The 20,757-nt window shown below is 34.7% G+C and overlaps 1 protein-coding gene and 1 long non-coding RNA gene across 3 annotated transcripts in view; one reads left to right on the top strand and one right to left on the bottom strand.

Annotated features, from left to right (window-relative positions):
* Positions 1-20,757, top strand: part of SPAG17 (sperm associated antigen 17) — a 236,943-nt gene that overhangs the window by 183,324 nt on the left and 32,862 nt on the right. For both annotated transcript variants that reach the window (XM_031967380.1, XM_031967379.1), the window contains exons 31-37: positions 991-1,145; positions 5,156-5,347; positions 6,195-6,343; positions 6,443-6,573; positions 12,402-12,529; positions 16,066-16,248; positions 20,416-20,529. In XM_031967380.1, the coding sequence (XP_031823240.1) occupies positions 991-1,145; positions 5,156-5,347; positions 6,195-6,343; positions 6,443-6,573; positions 12,402-12,529; positions 16,066-16,248; positions 20,416-20,529 (1,052 nt within the window). The remainder of the gene's footprint in view (positions 1-990; positions 1,146-5,155; positions 5,348-6,194; positions 6,344-6,442; positions 6,574-12,401; positions 12,530-16,065; positions 16,249-20,415; positions 20,530-20,757) is intronic.
* LOC116423419 lies at positions 1,104-17,415 on the bottom strand. Its single transcript, XR_004234033.1, has 3 exons — positions 17,208-17,415; positions 16,145-16,242; positions 1,104-1,255 (listed from the first exon to the last, which is right to left on the bottom strand). It is a non-coding gene; the product is annotated as an uncharacterized LOC116423419 (long non-coding RNA).

Here is a 20,757-nt window from a genome sequence, read left to right as displayed (position 1 = left end):
TTCATATGCCATCTATTAGTCATTGTATTTGGGTACTTTTCTCTCTGTGTGCTTCATTCTCAATCTAGTTTTCTTGATCAGATTAGCAAGATTCCAAGCAAATGTATTCTTTCAGGTCTGCCAAAGAACAATATCATTCTATATCAAAAGCCATTATTCCTCTGGCGTGTAGCCAGAACCAAATCCTCTTCTTTGATTTAATTTTCTTTCCTAAATTTTCATTTAGACCCATAGGTTGCTAAAGCTATAAGGAATTGTCAAGGTTATCTAGTCCTCAGCTTCTTAAACCATGGGTCATGATCCCATATGAGGTCTCATAACTGAATGAGGAGGGGGTCATAAAGTTATGATTTATTATAAATAAATGTTTGATTTGTGTATCTATATTATGTACCTCTCTATCCAGGGTCATATAAAAATTTCTAGGGTGAAAAGCAGTTGAAAGTGAAAAAAGTTTAAGAAGCCCTGAAATCATCTACCTCCTTCATTGTGCAAATAATAAAGTCAAGGATCAGAGAAGTGATCACTTGCTCTCAGTCACACAGCTAGTAAAGGGCCAAACTGGGCCTTGACCTCAGGTCTCCTGACCTGTGAATGTGATCATACTTGCCTTGTCCTCATTTATTAGACAGCAGTGATGAACATAACAAACAGATGTTTTCATCTTAGGATCTGTGTTCAATTCAAAAACAAATTTGACTGAGCTCAAGTTCCTTTATTTGCTTAAACATATTAAACATTGTTTCCAACACAGAACAAAGTAGCCTTGGCAGAAAAGAAATGACAAATCCTGACTCCCAGAACATCAGAAAGTCAGGCATTATGAGAGAGAGCTTCCCAAACAGGATTCCCAGATTTCTTGCTACTTTTCAGTTATGTGCTTTTCAAAGAGCCCCATAGAATGTACAGAACCTTATCTAGACTGGTATCTAAAGTCCATTCCCAATCCTTGCACCACTTCAACCTATATTTGCCTATATTTGCTTTTAGACGAATCCTCATGGTCCATCACCAGGCAAGTAAAGTGTATGCGAATAGAGAGCCCTCATTATGCTTCTGTTATTACAAACTGTGAGGATAGCAGCTGCTGTGCCACTTTTGGAGATGGGACATCAATTATTGCAAAGCCACAAGGGACATATCAGGTGAGCCAAGGTGAAGGGGTAGAAATAATTCCAATTGTATGAGTGAAGCTTCCCAGTGATCCTTTGCCTTCCAACGTTCTTTTCATGCTCTCTTTTCCATATATATATTTCTAGAAAAAATATAGACCATAGTTGTTGATATCCTTATTAGTTATCTTTTAAGGATCTATAAGAATTAATATATAGATAGATAGACATAGATAGATAGATGGATAGATATAGATAGATGGATGGATAAACAAATTATGTAGTTTTATAAATAAGTCAATAGATATTAAGAACTTACTCTGTATTATACACTAGACTAAGCACTGGGAATACAAAGAAAACATTTTTAAAAACAGTCCTACTCTAAAGGAGCTTGTATTCTAATGGTGAAGAAAACATGCTTAAATAGGTACATGAACCACTTATAGCTGTAAGAGACCTTGGAAATAATCTAGTCTTTATTTTACACATGGAGAAATTGAGGCCTAGAAATGGGAAATTATTTTCTGAGAGTTGCCCAAGTATAAATGATGAAGCTGGGATTCAAATCCTTGTCCCTTAATCCAGCATTCCTTTCACTGGCTAGTGCTGCTTCAAGCTTCACAATATTCCAGTTTTATGGTTGAGGAAATTATGGTTCAGAGAATTTTAAGTGATTTACTCAACTTTGCACAGCTAAAAATATTTTCAAGAAAGTCACATTCTAGTGAGGTATCTAAGACTAGCAAACACAAATCAAATATGAATTAGACATTAACCTGATTCATATTGACTTCTGGAAAGGGTAACATCCATTTCTATCTTCCTCTCTCAGCTCTATAATGTCCTAGGCTCCCAAAATAAAATCATGTTTGTTGGGTAAAGTGTCAAGGATTCAATAAAATTTGTCCCAAGGCTAAGTTGGCTTTATGAAGGAGGAGGAAAAATCCCTGTTAAGGCCTAACCATATAGTTTCAGGCATGAGCCTGTGGTCTATCAGACTAAACAAATAAGCAGGTTCCACTAACCAACAGAAAGTAGCTCCATTATGTGAAAACTTGCCTTAGAATAAAAAGAGACCAGCACCAGCTAATTGGTCACTGCTGATGAATTTTTTGGCACCCTGTGAAACCTATCAAACAAAACCAAATACAAGACACACTCTATCCAATGGAGTCTCCTATTTCTGCAGTGACAAAGTCTACTTTTGTGCTAAAATGTTCTAAGAATCATGCCAATTTTAAATGTCTCTAAATGTTCCTTTAACTTCTGGTCCTTAAAATCTAAAAATTTTAGCTATTTAATGAGTGAATATGATATAGAAGGCATTTAATCATTGACGTTCTTGCTTTAAATAAAACCAGAAGAAGCTACAGTTAAATGGAAATATGGCTCACAAGTTCTCCTTCGAGAGTAAGCAAGAGTTACTTTCATCTTGCATCCCACATAAAGAAAATTACACATTATATGCCAACATCTGTTGTGAAAGAAGGAGGCAAAGACATTCTTTGAAGAATTGGACAAGATTTTTAAGTCAACATTAGCCTTCATGCTCTGACTTTAATGAGACAGAGGATGCAGGATGACAGTGGCCAAAAATGTTCATGATCATGAAATATCAAAGACCAAAAGTTTACTCAGAAACCTCCTTATTATATAACAATAATGTTTTCTCCAATAAAGGAGTTGAAAAGAACCAGGCAATTCAAATAACTTTTCTAAAATTGAAACTGACTATTTTTAATATTCAGAAAATTACTACTTATCAACATATAAGTCATTTAAGAATCAGATGTCCATGTTTAGGTAGATCATCAACTAATTTAACACATCAATATCAAAATCGATACCAACCAAGGAAAGGTTAAAAGATGAGAAGATATTGGGTGGGATTACAGCAGCTCCAAATTAATCTCAGAGGCCAAGGTAGCCGTTTCCACTTTTTGATAATTCTATTTATTAGGAAATGTTTTCTTTATCAATCCATCCACAAGCATTTGTTAAGAGACAACTATGTACTAGAACAATAAGTAGATGAGAGGGATACAAAGGCAAAATGAAATAATCTCTGTCCTCACAGAATTTACTATATTGTAGGAAATAAATACTTAAGTAAATTTATAAATACAAAAAGCAATTTATGGGGCACTAGAATCCAGTAGTGGCTGAGAGAATCATCTGGGTTACTTAAAACAAAAAGGAAAGAAAGCTTTTTGTGAATGCCCTCAATTTTTTCAGCAAAACATGAGGGTTTTTTTTCAGTATAACATGATTTTCTCAAGGGGAGGGTAGCTGGGGAGGATCCATAGGTAGTTTCCTGAGAATCATAAAAAAGTTTAAGAGAACTACTATGGTGAATGGGATAGTGAATTAAGGAGGTCTAAAAGAATTGCTTAGCAGTAGTGAAGGCACAGCTGAGGTTGGGTAACATAAATTTATAGTATATCCACTCAGAATGGTTTGATTTTTTTCTCCATCTTTGCTCAACAGCATAGGCATAATAATAATATGGGAGTGATCCAAGCTTACTTAGCAGGGCACAAGGAGGCAAGGGACTCAAGAGAGTAATGTAAAATTGAACTGGTTCACCAAAGGGTAAAGACGGGGAAAGGTAAAATATATAGAAAGTATACGTGTGATAGCCTGGGAAAAATTGAATGTTCAAAGGATTAGAAGTCTCAGTAAAGATGGATAAAGTATAGTGTTTGGTGTTTGTGGCAGAAGGAGAGTGGGAATGACAAGTATAGTGATCAGATAAAGAGATTTCACAGTTTATAAACATGGAAATGGTGCATTTGTGAGTGATAGCAAAATCAAAAATATGACAAGGGAAGTCAGTGATTGTGCCTTCCCCGTTTGTGTCTCCCCCTCCCCACATGGGAAAACAGAAAAAGGCTAGAATTGGGGAGGGGGAAACTTGTGAACCCCAAATCCCAAAACTACTTGATATTTAGGGCATAGTGCTTACTCTTAGCAAGTTTGCTAAGTCTTGTCATTTGGAATTTCTTGTCATATGGAATAATGCTCTAAATCACTACTGATTCAAATAATACAAATTAAGATAACTCTAAGGTAACACTTCGCTGTTTAGCCTCTCTGATTGGCCATGATGACAAGAAAAGATAATGATAAATGTTGGAGGGGATATGGGAAACTGGAATATTAATACATTGTTGGTGGAGTTGTAAAGTGATTTAACCATTCTGGAGAGCAAGCTGGATCTATGACCAAAAGACTATCAAACTGTGCAAATCCTTTGATCCAGCAGAGTCTCTACCAGGTCTATATCCCAAAACATCATAAAAAAGGGAAAAGGATCCACATAAGCAAAAATGCTTATAGCAGTCTTTTTTGTAGCATCAAGAAACTGGAAACTGAGTGGATGCACATCAGTTGGGGAATGGCTGAATAAGTTATGACATATGAATGTAATGGAATATTATTGTTCTATAAGAAATGACTTTTTATAGAGAGGAGTTTGATTTCAGAAGGGCTTGGAGAGACTTGCATGAATTGATGCTAAGAGAAGTGAGTAGAACCAAGAGAACACTGTGTACAGCAACAATATTATGTGATGATCGGTTGTGATGGACTTGTTTTTTTTCAACAATGAGGTGATTCAGGCCAATTGCAATAGACTTGTGATGGAGAGAGCCATCTGAATCCAAAGAGAGGACTATCTACACTGAATGTGAATTACAACATAATATTTCCAGCTTTTTGTTATTGTTTGCTTATTTTTTTCATTCTCATTTTTCCCCCTTTTTGATCTGATTTTCCTTGTGCAGCATGATAAATGTGGAAATATATTTAGAATAATTGTACGTTTAACCTATTTTGGATTTCTGGCTGTCTAGGGGAGAGAGGTTTTGCAAGGTTGAGTGTTGAAAATTATCTTTGTATTTTGAAAAATAAAAAGATATTATTTTAAAAAACAAGTCTGTGGCTAGTGAATTTGATAAACTTTGTTCTAATAGGGAGTTCCAAGATTCTTTAAAGAGTAATAAAAACAGATTTTTTTTCTCTTGCTGCCTTCTTTCTAGGTGCTACCCCCCAGCACTGGTTGTCTCTCCATTGATAAGGATTGTTCAGCCATTTATTCACATGAATCAAGCAGTGACACCCTCTACCAACCTTTCAGTCAACGTGAGCAGCTCAGAGCCAGCAGGTATATTATGAAGCACACTTCCGACATAATCTGTGAAGTTCTAGATCCTGAAGGAAATGTTTTTCAGGTAAAGTCTTATGTTCTCAAATAAGGATCTTGGATTAGATAGCCTATAATTTTGATCCTAAAATCTTATAAATTAAAAATTATAGAAGGCTGATATGTTTCATTTTATTCCCAAATGTGACATCCATATACATACAGAGAGGCGCATATGTACATACACACATACATGTCCAGAGGCAAAATGGATGTCAAAAGTTTTTAAGACCAACTACACAAATGAAAGAGGAAAAAGGGCAGGAAAGAACAGAGATTTCAATTTATGTCAACAGAACAGAACAGGGTAAAATGACATTTACTTATTTAAATTTACATTTACTATGACATATATTCCTGCTCTAAATCTTCCTTTTCTTTGTCCTTTATTCTTCACTACTTACATAGTAATTTTTAAAATCATAAAAAAATTATTTTTATGACTGGGAATCTATTTTCTATTATACCATACCCCAGATATTACCTGATTAGCAACAATACTACCCTCATTCTCTGTCCTAAGATTCTACTGCTGAGTTAGTCTATCCTAATTCTGACCTTAGGGCAGATGTTCAATGCAAGTCTTTCCTGAGCTCCTGAAATCATGTCCCTTATAATAAGATCATCTAATTTTCATTGAATAAAGATTAACTTCACTTGAGTCTGCCTATTTACTATGTAAATTGTTTATAATCATTATTCAAATTAATGAAACTTGACAAGTAAAGTTGGTTGCCCTAAAGAATATCTTACCTAAATAGAAACCAAGGCTTCCCCAATGTAAAAAGATGTCCTACTTTCTCAAGTTGAGTGAACAGAAATATTCTTTATTAATTAAGTCTTTTATCACCCTCTATATATTACTTCACTCTTAGGTCATGGTTGATGGCACCATATCAACTGTTGTCCCAGAAGCAAGCTTAGAGGAAGAGACCATAGAGGAGGAAAGCGAAGATTATGACAGCTTAATGCCTGATAAAATAGAAAAAAATCCTCTTCAAATTTATGGTGAACATGTCCCCAGGTAGTACTTAAAAAGACAGCCCAAAAATCTTTCTTTTAAAATTAAAGGAGATATTTTCATTGTATCTTTTAATTAACTGAATTGTGTTTACTTAAATAGGTTTTTTGTTATCTATGCGGATGGCTCAGGAACAGAACTTCTTCGAAATAGTGACATAGAAGAATATCTATCTTTGGCTTATGGGGAATCAACCACTGCCGTTCTGCAGGAGCCAGTACAGGAATATCCAGGTAGGAAAAATCAGTAGAAATACACAGAATCAGACAGACATGCCCCTGAAAACAGATATGCATATGGCCTAAGATATATACTCAAAAGATGGTAAATGGAATAGGAAAATGTGGAGAGGTCCCCTATAATCTAGAGAAAAACAAGTATCTTTGCCATCACTTTCTCTGCCCCAAACAAACTCACTTTAACAGGAAGCTAAGTTTGAATCCTCAGATACTAAACATTGCTTTATCTCAGTGTCTTCATTTGTAAAATAGAAACAATCATAATAATTACACATATCTTTGTTGTAAGGATTAAACGAAATAATATTTGTAGAGTGCTTTGCAAGCACTATAGAAATGCCACTTTAATGTTGTTACATTATTTTTATTATCATTATTCTCCAACTCACCAAATCCTTTACTCCTTCTATCAGCCATCCCTATCCCTAGGATCTCAGAGACCAACTTTATCCCCTTTTCTTCATTCTTATCTACTGTTTTGGGATTAAAGTTAAGAAATCATTTAGGCTTCTGATACATCTTAAGTTTAATATGAGGTTTAAGATTGAGTTCAGAGTTTTTTGAGCCACAGGAGATCTTAAAATTCATTTCATCCAAACCCCTCTTCTTTTTTATTTATTATTATAGCTTTTTATTTACAAAACATATGCATGGGTAATTTTTCAAAATTGACCTTTGCAAAGCCTTCTGTTCCAACTTTTCCTCTCCTTTCCCCCACCCCCTCTCCTAGATGGCAGGAGTCTAATACATGTTAAATATGTTAAAGTATATGTTAAATACAATATATGTATACATATTTATACAGTTTATTTTAAATTTATATATTTATATTTGCTACACAAGAAAAATCAGATCTAGAAAGAAAGTAAAAAAAACCTGAAAAGGAAAACAAAAATGCAAGCAAACAATAAAAGAAAGAGTGGAAATGTTATGTTGTGGTCCACACTTATTTCCCATAGTTCTCTCTCTGGGTGTAGCTGATTCTCTTCATTACTGAATAATTGGAATCATTTCATTGTTGAAGAGAGACATGTCCATCAGAATTGATTATCATATAGTATTGTTGTTGAAGTCAAACCCCTCTTCTTACAACTAAAGACACTGAGGTCCAGAGACATAAAGTGATTTGCTGAACATCACACAAGGAGAAAAGCATGGTTAGAAATCAGGTTTGATTTCGCAGCCATTTTGAAGCAAAAAGCAGCTGATGAAAAATTTCAAATTAGCATTTCTTTTTTTTTTCCTTTTTTTAAAAAAATTGTTAGTGGATTCCAGTGACATTTATCACATGAATAGCGATTTTAAGAACGGGCATTTATTTCAAGTGAAGTCCACAGCACACAGACACACAAGCCCAAATAGTTTGTATGTATCTGCATATTACTACCTATTTGCATGTGTGTTTTTATATGTATTCTGTGTAGAAATCCTAATGGGATTGCCTGTGTCTCCTCCTTCTTGGCCTGTGGTACTAAGTGGGTGACCATTTATCTGAGCCCATAACTCATGAATTCCCATTTTCACTGACTTTCTCCTGATGAGCCAGCATGAGTCACATGACACCCAACTAAAGCAAAGCATTTACTCAAAACAAAGCAGAAATAATAGCAAATAGCTAAAGCAAGCAAGGGAACACTCTGAACTCTTATTTTCTAAGCTACCATCTCCTCACACATGCCTCTTAGTGAGGTTTTCTCTACTTTGCTAACCACACTGGGCTCATTGTGCTATCCTCAACACTCACCACAGTGTATTAGGTAAATATCTGAAGCAGTATTTGATGTTTTTCATTTCCCATTTTGTCATGGCAGTTTAAAAGCTTTCACGATACTATATCAGGGTGGCAACTTCCCCCAGCAGGGGCAATATCAAAATAAAGGAATAATGTAAAGACTTTTTTTTGCTTCTTGGTTTAGAAAGCAGATGAACGCTGGACATCAATATATCCAACAACTGAACATCAAAGTTAATTCTTGGCCGCCATTTCTTTCCTGTCTCTCTTTTGCTCCTCAAACCTAAGTCCAAGGCTCATCCTGCTATGAGTTCTTTGGCCTCTTATCAAAGGAAATATGCTGAGAACTACTGAACTCTTCACAAAATGTCAGTGAGACTGAGTTCCCGAAAAAAGACAGAGGACAAGCATGTTCTTTTATATAAAACAAATGTATGATAATAATAAAAATAAAATGATAATATCATGTAATAACATGATATTTAATTTTCTCACAACAGTGTTTAAATCATAGCATTAAAATGAGTTTAAATGTAACATACACATGCTACTGTTTTTGCCACGTTAATACTATTTGATATTGCTTAGCCCTGTTAATGCTGTTATTATCTCCATTTTATAGTTGAGGAAACTGTGACAAATAAAGCTTAAATGATTTGCCCAGATTCACATAACTAATAACCATCTGAAAGTAGGATTTGAATTCAGGTTTTCCTGACTCCAGGTCTAATATTCTATACTCTAGCTAGAATATGTTTATATGTTTAAAATTGTGCATGAATTTTTGGGGGAGTACATATATCTGTATATCTTACTAGGGTTATTGTAATAGCCTCCTAATTTATCTCTCTCCATCTCTAATATCCCATTAACAAAGCTGCAAAAATAATTGTCTGATTCACAAGCCTGGCTATGTCATTTTGCTACTCCAAAATCACCAGTGGGTACTCACTGTCTAAAGGATTAAGCACAAATCCCTTGGCCTAGCAGTTAAAAACCTCCATATAGTCCAGTACCTCCCTACTCATTCCTGCCTCATTTTATATCACAACACTTTGCATACTCTATGTTCTCAATCAACTGAATTCCTAAAATGTTCCCTACTCTCTTCTCCTTTTACTTTCTCTTGCCTCCTTATCTTCATGTTCAATGCTGGTTCTGTTTCTATCACTGATTAATCTTGTGAAATTAAGAAAACTGTACCTTAGTTTTCTTGTCCTACCCAGACTTAAAAACAGACCTCTATGGAGGGAAAATTGGGAGTTTTTCTGGGTATGTGAAGTGCCAGGGCTTGAGGCAGTAGACATTGCCCAAGATTATAAAATTAAACAACTAACAATGTCTGTAAGCCTGGAATAAGATCTTTCCAGTTGTGCTGGCCCAGAGTCTTACAGAGACTTTCCACTGTGCAAGAAATTCTGCCAATTCCCATGTAACTGTGTTATAAGTAAAGTAAAAGAATTTTGAAATGAAAAAAAAAACCCTTTTGTGTATTTCTTTCTTTATAGTATATGATTAAAATACAAGATGAGGCTCATAAATAATAAAAATTTACAAGAAAATATTTTGATAGTTTTCATAAATGAGAAATATGTTATACTTATTAATTTTAATGAAAATGCTAGTATACAAATACAAAAATAAAAAATAACATAGATGTTTATAATATAAAATCTACATATTAATTATAACATTAATAAAGTATAACTTAATGTATTAACAACTATAATGTTGGATGGGCTTTTTTTGGTGTAAAGTTTCTCAAAATGTGGTGCCCTAAATATTGCTGATAATCATTTTTCTTTTTCAGCAACTTATCTTTTTAAATGACTTTTTAAATATTACAAATTCCAACACAACTCACAATATAATGAAAGAAATGAGACTGCAAGTGAAATGGTTTATGGATTTTTCAAACATATAAATAAATGAAATATTGTGAAGCCATCAGGGCACATACTTATGGCTAACACAAAGTAACAGAGTGCAATCTACTTGGTAAAAACTTTTAATGTGAAAATTATAAGCCCAATTATGAACTATAGCAACTCGATGGTCACTGCCATTTTTTTCTTACTTTCAAAATAAAGCATCGAATAAATCATTCCTATGTTCCTCATACTTTTATTTCAAAGGCTGATATTCCCAAATGTTTTGTTTTTGTTGTTGTTTTTAAACTATGTCCTTCTATGATCTGTCCTCAGATCCCTGTGTCAGAGGCAATATTAAGCTGGAAAGATTGTGGAGCCAGACCTTTGTGACAATGCTGGTCTGGAACTGAAACTTTTTCACTGAGAGAGACATTGTGCTTAGTTGTTGTTTATTCATTTCAGTCATATCCACTTCTTCATTATCCCATTTGGGGATTTTTTTGGTCAAAGATACTAAAGTGGTTTTGCCATTTCCTTCTCCAACTCATTGTCTCCAATGCAAATGTCTGAGGTCAGATTTGAACTCATGAAGATGAGTCTTCCTGATTCCAGCTCCAGTGCTCTATAATCACCTTAATCAATGATGATCAAAGAGCAACATTCATGAATTCAGACCTATTAAGTGCAAAGTATGGTAACTAGAAAAATAAAGTGATTCCTGCCTACAAGATTACATGCTACTAGGAAGAAATAATGTTTATCACAATAGATAAATAAATACAAGACAATTTGAGAAAAGGAAGTAAAGTGATAGGATTAGGAAAGACTTATCATTGTAGATGGTGTCTGAGTTAAATCTTAAAGGAAGTTAAAATTATAAATGCTAAAGTATCACAAGGTTATTTGGGAATAAAAGAGCACCAACAATCTGGAGAATAGGAAAAGTCTTATTCTTGACTCTAAAGGACCAACAGCAGGTTATTGGTATGTAGACCTGTTTCCCCAACTTTAAAGTGAGAGGTTGGACTAGTGGCTTCTGAGTTCCTTTCAGGTCTTAAGTCTATGATCCAAGATCATAACTCTTCCCATAATAACCAGAACAATCCCAAACACAATAGTGATAAGTCAATAAATAAAGTCTCAATAAATACCTAGTGAATGAATAACAATGATTTTTTTTATGATTTTGCAAAGTCCTAACCTATAATTTTGTTCATTGGGCTTCATTTGGAAGCACAAGGTTATTGTATCATTTGAGTAGATCGGATGAGAAAAGTCTCAGTAAACTGAGACTTCAAGAATTTGCAATTTAGAGGTTTTTCTCTGCACAAAAAAGGGAAGAGGAATGTATTTATGGGTGGACTAAATAGTATAATAACTAGAATACTGAACTTGGAATCAATAAGGATCAAATTTTACCTTAAAATCATGTGATGCTGAGAAAGGCACTTAAAATCTCTCAGTTTCCATTTCCTAATCTATAAAATGGGGATACAAATGGCATCTGCCTCACAAGGTTGATGTGACACATAAATGATGAGATGCTATGAAAATTTTAAGGTGACTCAGTGAATAGATCACCCGGTTTGGAGTCAGAAAGACTTTTCTTCCTGAGTTCAAATTCAGTCTCAGATACTTACTGTGTGACTTTAGACAAGTCATTTAATCCTGTTTGCCTAGTTTCCCCTTCTGTAAAATGAGCCGCAGAAGATAATTTCATCTCCAATATATTTGCCAAGAAAACCCAAAATTGAGTCATGTAAAGATGATCATGCTTGAAACAACTGATCAGCAACACTATAAAAATGCTGGTTATTATTACTTGGAAATGAAAATAATATTTTAAAAATACACACAACTCCTCTAAAGTCATGTAATCAATTAATGGCAGAGCTAGATTTAGAACTGAAGTGTTCCAAAGCAGCTGCTTAGCTTACACTCTATCCCTCACTGAGAAAAATAAATTACCAACTGTAGAAAAGATTTCACTCTGGCTACTAATTAAATTAGCTAGTTTTCTGTTTGTCCTTTAATAATTATCTCTTTCTTTTAAAGGCTTACATGGACTCTGAATTAACACAGAATTCCTTTGTTTTGGCAAATGTTGACAATTGACAGTTCTAGAGAAAGAAATGGGGAAGCTCTCAGGATGCCCCACTGAATTCTGCAGAGGAATTTTGACTCAGAAATGAGCCTTTTAAACCTTATCTTTGATCTAGGTGCTCTGAGTATTACTGTTCTTCGCCCTTTCTACGAAGTATCTCCATGGATTATGAAGAAAGAATTAGAAACTATTGTGCCCACTAATCTTCAATCAAGACCCTGGAATACTTTCCCCGCAGCTGAGGTACAAAGTTGCTATACTTAAAAGCAGATGGGTGAAGCATTGGAGAACTTCTGCCTCTTTTCTTCACTCCTGGTGAAGTAGCAACTCAGTTCCCCTCAAGCTTTGATCCTGTGTAGCTAATATGGCAAAATCTGAACTCAGGCTTCCCCACCGATTCTGTATCACACCACTCTGCTTTTCAAACTCCCATTAAAATGAGGAAATAAAAAAGAAGTTGTCCTGACCAACTAAAATCACCTTTATCTCCTTTGCCCAAGGTTTTTACTATTAAAAGATTTTTTTTTTACTATTTTTTACTATCATTTTTACTTTTACTATTTTGAGATACTATAAGTGCATCCATACTGCCCTACCTCCAGTTGGAATAAACTTTCATTATAAAGACTACCCTATCGTATATGGTAATCTATCATGGCATCACCACCTTTTTTTTTGATAGATGCAATCAAGAGCAAAATGATTTGCCCAGGCTCACATAGCTTATAAGTACCTAAGACTAGATTTGAACTCAGGTTCTCCTGATTCAAAAATCAGAGCTTTATCTGCTGCCCTCCCCCCTTTTTAAATGACCATTTTAAAAATTTAGTTCCTTCTTCAGGAATTCTTTTCTTTTTTTGTGAGGCAAATGGAGTTGAGTGACTTGCCTAGGATCACACACTAGTAAATTTCAAATATCTGAGGTTACATTTGAACCCAGATCCCCCTAACTTCAGTCTGGTGCTCTATCCACTGCTTCATCTAACTGCCCCTTTTCAGGAGTTCTTTAGCTTTTCATTTTGGCATATTATTTCAATCATTTCATGCCTACCATTTTTTTCACTTAATATTTTAGAAAAATGCAGTCTTGTGATAAGTAGCTTTGCAATTACATTAGAAGTACATGGAGATGTCCTATTGAGTCTTAGAACAGTGGAAGAAAACAGACTTTCATTCATTTTAAAATAATCAAAGTTCCTTTATAAAGTATTCCCAAAGATACAGCGGTTTGAGTGAGAAACTATTACCCTGGGGAAAAAACATAGGTCTGAGTCCTGCAGCTAAGAGTATTTCTATATTTAAAGAGCCATCCTGCAGTAGATAATATATATAGTCCAAGTTTTGTTTTAATGAGATTATCTGTAATGTAGGAATATGTTTGATCAAGAGAGGAGGATATAACTAGCAGAGTAGAAAGGACCCTGAACTGAGACCTAGGACTTTTGGGTTCCCATTTTTGCTATGTTCCAAAGTTTTCTGGGTGACCTCAGGTAAACCACTTCTTCTTTAGCAGCTTTTAGTTTCTTAATCTGTATGAAAAGTTGCACCATATGATCTTTAAAGCTTCTTCCAGTTTATTTAGCATTTTGTTTTTAAAAAACCTTTTAGTACTTGCATTATAACCAGCAAAGATCAAGAGAAGCAATAAACTTGTAGCGAAGATGAGTTTACTGCTTAATCACTGGCACTAATCACAGTAGAACATTTCCATGATTTATTAGAAGAAAATTAAACTAAACATGCTTGTCATTTCTATGAGAAAACTGATCTAAGTCATAGAAGAAACCTCCCCTGATACCATTCTGAATGCTTTCAAAATGATCTCTTCAAAGAGTGCCTCTATTTCTTTTAAGTGGTAGGAGTCTCCATTAATAGTCTACCAGTTCATTGAAATGAGCCTAGGAAATTGGCAATATCAAAGAAAAGGATGCCCTTTATTCTGGCAAGTGGATAGTGGACTGGAGTTAGAAAGAATTACTTTCAAATTTTAACATAGAAACCTAATCTTAAAAGAAGTCACTTAACCTCTGTATACCTCCATTTCCTTATCTGAAAGAGCAAAGAAAAAAGAAAAACATGGCAGTTGAGGAGGGTTTGAACTTTTAGATTCCTCCAGATGTAAATCTACAATTGTTTGTCCCCTACTTGGACTAGGGCTGAGAATATGGATCCCCAGCCTTGTTGGGGAAGAAAAGAGACATATGGTAGGTAGAATAGCTACTAAAAATAAGAGTAACCTCCAGATACAATGCCCTATTTAGTCATGATATTGCCAAGAAGCCTCTATTCAATCTTTCACCCAACAGCATACAATGTTTACAGTGTATGACAACAAATCTAAAATGGGCTCTCCGTATAAACTATATTTGAGAACAAGGGGAAATGAATTCTCTCCCTCTGAAAAAATTTTGAGAATAGTATTTTGTAAGTTCATAGAAATTTAGATCTGGAAGAGATTTTTGGGATTAGCTAGTATCTCTTAATTTATATTATTTTTGACCAAATGGAGTCACTCAGCTAGTTAGTAATGGCAGACCTAGGACCAGAATGAGTGCTCATCTCCTAGCTTCCAGTCTAGGACTCTGTCCAGTACACACTAACACTCCTAAAGCAAAGAAGTATTGGAATGATTCAAATCAAGAACATGTCCAAATTTCAATGTTGGGTCTTCTCAGGACTATGAAGCATGTCATGGAGTCAATCCAGGAACTTTAAAATAAAGAGTTAAGATGCCTACCATAAATAAACTTAGAAGTCTATCCCATGAATGTAGGTCAGCTCTAAGGTGACCCTTTTGTATGCTAAATGATACTAAAAGACTGTCCATTCCAGAGCTGGCTTAGGAATTTGCATACACTTTGGGAACCTATTTAAAACCCAAGGACAGTTCTAGGGGTGTCCAGAATAGTTCTAAGTCTTGCACAGCTTCTCAAGAAATCTCTATAGCAAGATTGATGCAGGAGCAGATAAACTATATATAGCATAAACCTATGTATGTCTCAGAGCTGCCAATACAATAAATTCAATTAACATTTATTAAATACCTACTATATGCCAGGAATTGTGCTAAAATGCTCCCAAATCTACTCATTTTGAAAGGAATGGGAAATTCTTTAGCTCTAGATGAATACTGGATAAGGATCTCTTCTCCATGGTGCAGCATTGACTGGAAGTCACCTACATTCAACTGGTTTTGCCATTCCTCAAGCATCTGGATTTCAACCAAGTTTTTTGTATTAATTTTTATATTGTACCTTTTTATTTGCAAAACACATGCATGGGTAATTTTTCAACAATGACCCTTGTAAAACCTTCTGTTCCAACTTTTCCTCTCCTTCCCCCCATCCCCTCCCCTAGATGTCAAGTAGCCTCATACATGTTAAATATGTTTAAAGTATATGTTAAATACAATATATGTATACATATTTATACAGTCAAACTAATTTTTTAAAAGTCTTAGTAAAGTGTATCAGGGAAGTCAGTTAGGATGGCCTATGCCTATAATCACTGTACCAGTGTGGCAATCCCTAGGAGAGAGAGGGGTGCTTCCAGGAGATTCCATTAAGGAGGCACAAGTCTGGTAGTAACAGGTTAGTAGCTGCTGATTTTAGGATGGACCCACTTCCAGCTGAAATGAGAAATGTAAATCCAGTCTCAAAAACAAAGAAAATGTATTGGGGAAGATGCTGGACTAACCAGGGATCAAAAAATACTTTTTAATTATAAAAATATTTTATATGAGAAACTATTTTATCATTCTGTTGGTTTTGTTTTTACAGAAGAAAACTCCAGGTCCTCCATTTGGAACTCGCATTTGGAAGGGGCTATCCATAGGGTCTGTGCACTTGGCTTACTTACCTGCTCCTATACGAAAGTGCCCCAAAGTGCTCCAGGTTCGGCAATTCATTCAGCATGAGGTCATTAAGAATGAGCTGAAACTAAAGCTGCAGTTTTCCCTTAAGGTAATTGGAATTTTGAGGTTATTATTTTCCAAAAAGAGGAGATACTTTATCCCTTTCCAGGGTTAGATTTGGCATTATCAGAGCTCATTTTCATGAGTCTATAATCTTTCCATTTACATTGTTTATAGTCATTGTGTATATTGTTGTCCTAATTCTACTTGCTTCACCCTGTCTTATTTTATATCTTGTCTTTTTTTTCCTCTGGACTCATCATTTATCATTTTTTATAATAAACTAATACCCTGTTATATTGATATAGCCATAATGTGTTCATTTGTTCCCTATTTTATTTCCAATTTTTTGCTAATGTGTTGCTATGAACATATTCTGGCATATATAGAATGGGACAGTTAGGTGATACAGATGAAAGTGTGCCAAGCCTGGAGTCAGGAAGACTCATCTTCATGAGTTAAAATATGGCCTCAGATATTTATAGGAAAGTCACTTAATTCTGTTTCATTCTCTTATATGTAAAATGAGTTAGAGAAGTAAATGGCAAGCCCGCCAGTATTCTTGCCAAGAAAACCCCAAATGAGGTAATGAAAAGTTGGACATAATTGAAACAACTCAATAACAATATCTAAAACATTTATGTTGTTGATCCCCTTAAGGTATGTTTCCAATAACAGGATCTCTGGGTCAAAAAATATGAATAGATTAGCAACTTTTCTCACATAATTCCAAATTCTCACTTAATTCCAAAATGGTTGGAACAACTTACAGATTTACCAATGGTGTATAAGTATGTTTATCTTCTCATCACATTTCTTCAATTCTTGAGTATTTCTCACTTTGGTCCTATTGGCTGCTTTCTTTTTAAGTGCTCAAATACGATAGATTTAATATGTCCTAGAATTTTGCCATGCTTTTAAAACAAGCTCACAAGCCTATAATTAGAAAATTATACCTTCTTCCTTTTCTTTCTTTTTATTTTTTTTAAAAAGCAAGGTAACATTTACCTCTATGATAGTTCCTGTGATACTTCCCCTATTTTCCCTTATTTTTCCTGTGATACTTCCCCTATTTTCCATCAGTTTTTCAAAGTTATAGTCAATTAATAATCCCAGGAAAGGTTTCATGCAGGAGGTGATCCCAAATGAATCATGAAGGAAACAAGGGACTCTTAAGAGGTAAAAGTTAAGAGGGAGAGCATTCCAGATATGGGAGACAAGGGAGCCTAGGAAGGAGATGGAATGTTATTATGGAATAAGAAGTAGAACAATGTGGTTGGAATGTAGAATGTGTGCTATGGAATAATGAGAAAGAAAACCAGAAAGGTAGATAGATTATGAGTGGCTTTAAGAATCAAACAGAGAAGTTTAACTTTTAAGCTAGAGTCAATAAGGGAATTGTATAGCTTCTTGAGCAAGGGAGTGACCTACTCAGAACTATACTTCAGGAATAGCATTTTAGTTTCATCTTGAATGAACAAAATAAGAGAGGAAAACGCTGGAAAAGGGACACCAGTTGGGAAGCTATATCCGGAGTCATGGTGTAAGTTTATCATCTTTGCTATTGGGGAAGTAGACTGAGAATCTTTCTTTCTTTCTTTTGTTCTTTCTTTTTCTTTCTTTCTTTCTTTCTTTCTTTCTTTCTTTCTTTCTTTTTCTTTCACTAAAGAATCTCTTGAGCCACATTAGATTAAGCCAATTGGGTATCTACACTAAGTTAAGTGTTGGTATGGTCAGCGATTTGTAAAGAGGTATCTCCAGATTGTTTAAGGAGGGATGAACTGGCCCAGGTCAGGAAAATGAAGCAGGTCAAATTTCTACTACTGCTCAGAAGGAGATCAGAAGTTTGATTGAATGCTGTACTTCTAGCCTGAGTGAGATAGAGATAACCAGTCTCAAAAGCAAAGAAAAAATGGGCTATTCCTCTTGCCATCTACATGGATGCTTTTTTTCCATGTATGACTATGTGCTTTATTATCAACAGAAACCATTATGCCTGACTTATGTCCTTGTTTGTGTGATTAAATGATCCATTCTAACCTCCTCCTCATTTATCCTGATTTATATTTCAACTCTTAATATATCACTTTTGTTCTATCCTTCCCTTTCTGAAAAATAATTTCCTTGAAAGATAAAACAAAAGTTGAGATCATAGATGTGATTTATCTCATCTCATTTATCTGGCATAATGTTTCTATCCCTTCTTTCATTGTTTTTATTATCCTTAGAATCTCTCATCTTGTTTTAAACCTTTTTGAAGCCCCTTCCATCCATCACCTACTTCATCACCCTCCTTCGTCTCAATGCTTCTGATGTTTTTTTAACTACTCACTCTTTTTTAACTTTTCCTTCCTTTCATCTTCAATGTGTATTCTTTTTAAAAGTTAAAGTTGTTCAATAAATTCTTTGGGTAGCCATCTGGGTCACTTTAAACAGTTCTCTCTCTTCTTTCTCAGTAGAATAATGTGTATTTCTGTCTTTAGAATTTTCTTTTTGAGAGCTTCCCATTTCTCTCACAGATTTCCCCTGTACAATCCTTAGTCACAGGATCCTATTTATCATTTAAGTGAACTTTTTGAATTTTTTTTAATATTGAAGTTATCTATACCCAAATTTCCTCTTAACATCTATTACAAAGTTGAAGATGGTATGATCACTCCTTCTAAGGTTTAGATACTAGCAGCCTTATTCATTACAACCCAATCTATGTAGCAGTGTCTTTTATTGCTTCTTTCACCTTTTAAAAAATTCAGTTAATACAATTAGAGTTCCAGCACTCCTCAAAGCAGTTCTTCCATCTTGGTCATCCAAGTCAAGCATATATATCTTACTTCTAGATTTCTGATTCTCCATCCTATATCTTCCAGAATTCTGTTGGATTGCTGCTACAAGATGTTGGTAACTGAAACTGATGCTCCTCTTCTTCAGCCAAGAAGGAAGGGAAAGGAAAGTCTGATCCTCCTAGCTGCCAGCTAATCTTTATTAGAATAGTTTTCTTCCCAATAAAGTTTTCTTTTGCCATCCACCTGGATGATTGTGTCCATCCATATATGTTTATTGTGGCTTATTATCAGTGAAAAATTTCCTTCTATTCTACCCTACTATATACACCAATCCTTTTTGAGATGGCTCTAAGTTTCCAGTTAGTTTGGTTTTAAATGATTACTTTTTCCTTATGTTAATCCAAAAATTGCCCCTAATATTTAAATCTGCCTTTTGGGGCCAAAAGAACTAATATAGAGCAACTAGGTGGCACCATAGTGTACACAGTACTAAGTCTGAAGTCAGGAAGACTCATCTTCATGAATTCAAATTTGACCTCAGACACTTAGTAGCTGTCAAGTCATTTAACATTGTTTGCCTCAGTTTCCTCATCTGTAAAATGAAACCTCTCCAGGATCAGTATCTCTGCCAAGAAAAACACAAGTGACATCATAAGGAGTTAGATATGACTGAAATGATTGAACAACAACACCAATATAATCCTTTTTTCCAAATTGAAAGGCTTCCATATTTGAAAATAGCTATTCTATCCTCTATATATCCCAATCTATTTATAACATTATCTCAAGGCCTTTCATGGTCACCTCACCCACCCCAGATCTTGTTGAAAACAAGGAAAAAACAAGCATTTACATACAAGATTGATCAAATAATGTGACAGATCAATAGATAGATAGATAGATACACTGATTGATAGAAGAAACAGATGACGATATGTATATAATATATATAGACACTGATAGAAGAAATAGATGACTATATGTATATAATATATATAAATAGGTATGTATACATAGTACAAATAGCATAAGTGATATATTCTTTTCTGTAAAATTGACTACTAAAGGTGAGAAAGAAAACTATAACCCAGAAGTCCTTTGCCTTTTTGTTTTGCGAATCCCTTTGGCAATCTGGTATAAACTTTGTATGTCTTCTGAGAATAAAGTTTTAAATAATTAAAAGAAATGTTAAACTTATGTTGGAGAAAATGTTCTATTAGGAGAAAATGAAGATATATGTATTTTTCCCCTCCAAATTCATAGGATCCCCACTCCCAGCAGAATCTCTCCCGAAAGGATTATCAGGCTAAGAATTTCTATCATGATATTTCCCATAGCCTAAAAGCTCTAAATATAGGTACCTGAGTCTACTTTTTTTTAATTACAGAGAAAAATCATTAACTTCTTGGACTTCATTGTCCCTCTTGATCTAGGATTACATAAACCATATTCTAAAGAAAGAGGATGAACTACAGGAAATGACCGTTAAGGACTCACGAACAGAAGAGGAAAGAGGCAATGCTGCAGACCTGCTCAAACTAGTAATGGTGAGTAGAAATTAGTTCTTTTTAAGTAGAGTCATTGTTTGATGCCCTATGTGCCAAAGGAAAGTCTCCTTGGTAATATTGATGCCATTCTAAACATATTCTCTTCCCTCTCCTTAAAGTCTCTCACTTCTGCAAATATCTGCAAACATGTCATTGGAACTTCCAGGCTTTCTTTAGGACTTCCTCTTCAGTTGTAAATATGTTGGGGAGCCTTTGAATTTGATACTT

The sequence above is a fragment of the Sarcophilus harrisii genome, chromosome 4 (genome assembly GCF_902635505.1).
Source record: "Sarcophilus harrisii chromosome 4, mSarHar1.11, whole genome shotgun sequence".
NCBI lineage: Eukaryota > Metazoa > Chordata > Mammalia > Dasyuromorphia > Dasyuridae > Sarcophilus > Sarcophilus harrisii.
The sequence above is the reverse complement of the archived record's forward strand: the minus strand, read 5'-3'. Positions and strand labels throughout refer to the sequence as shown.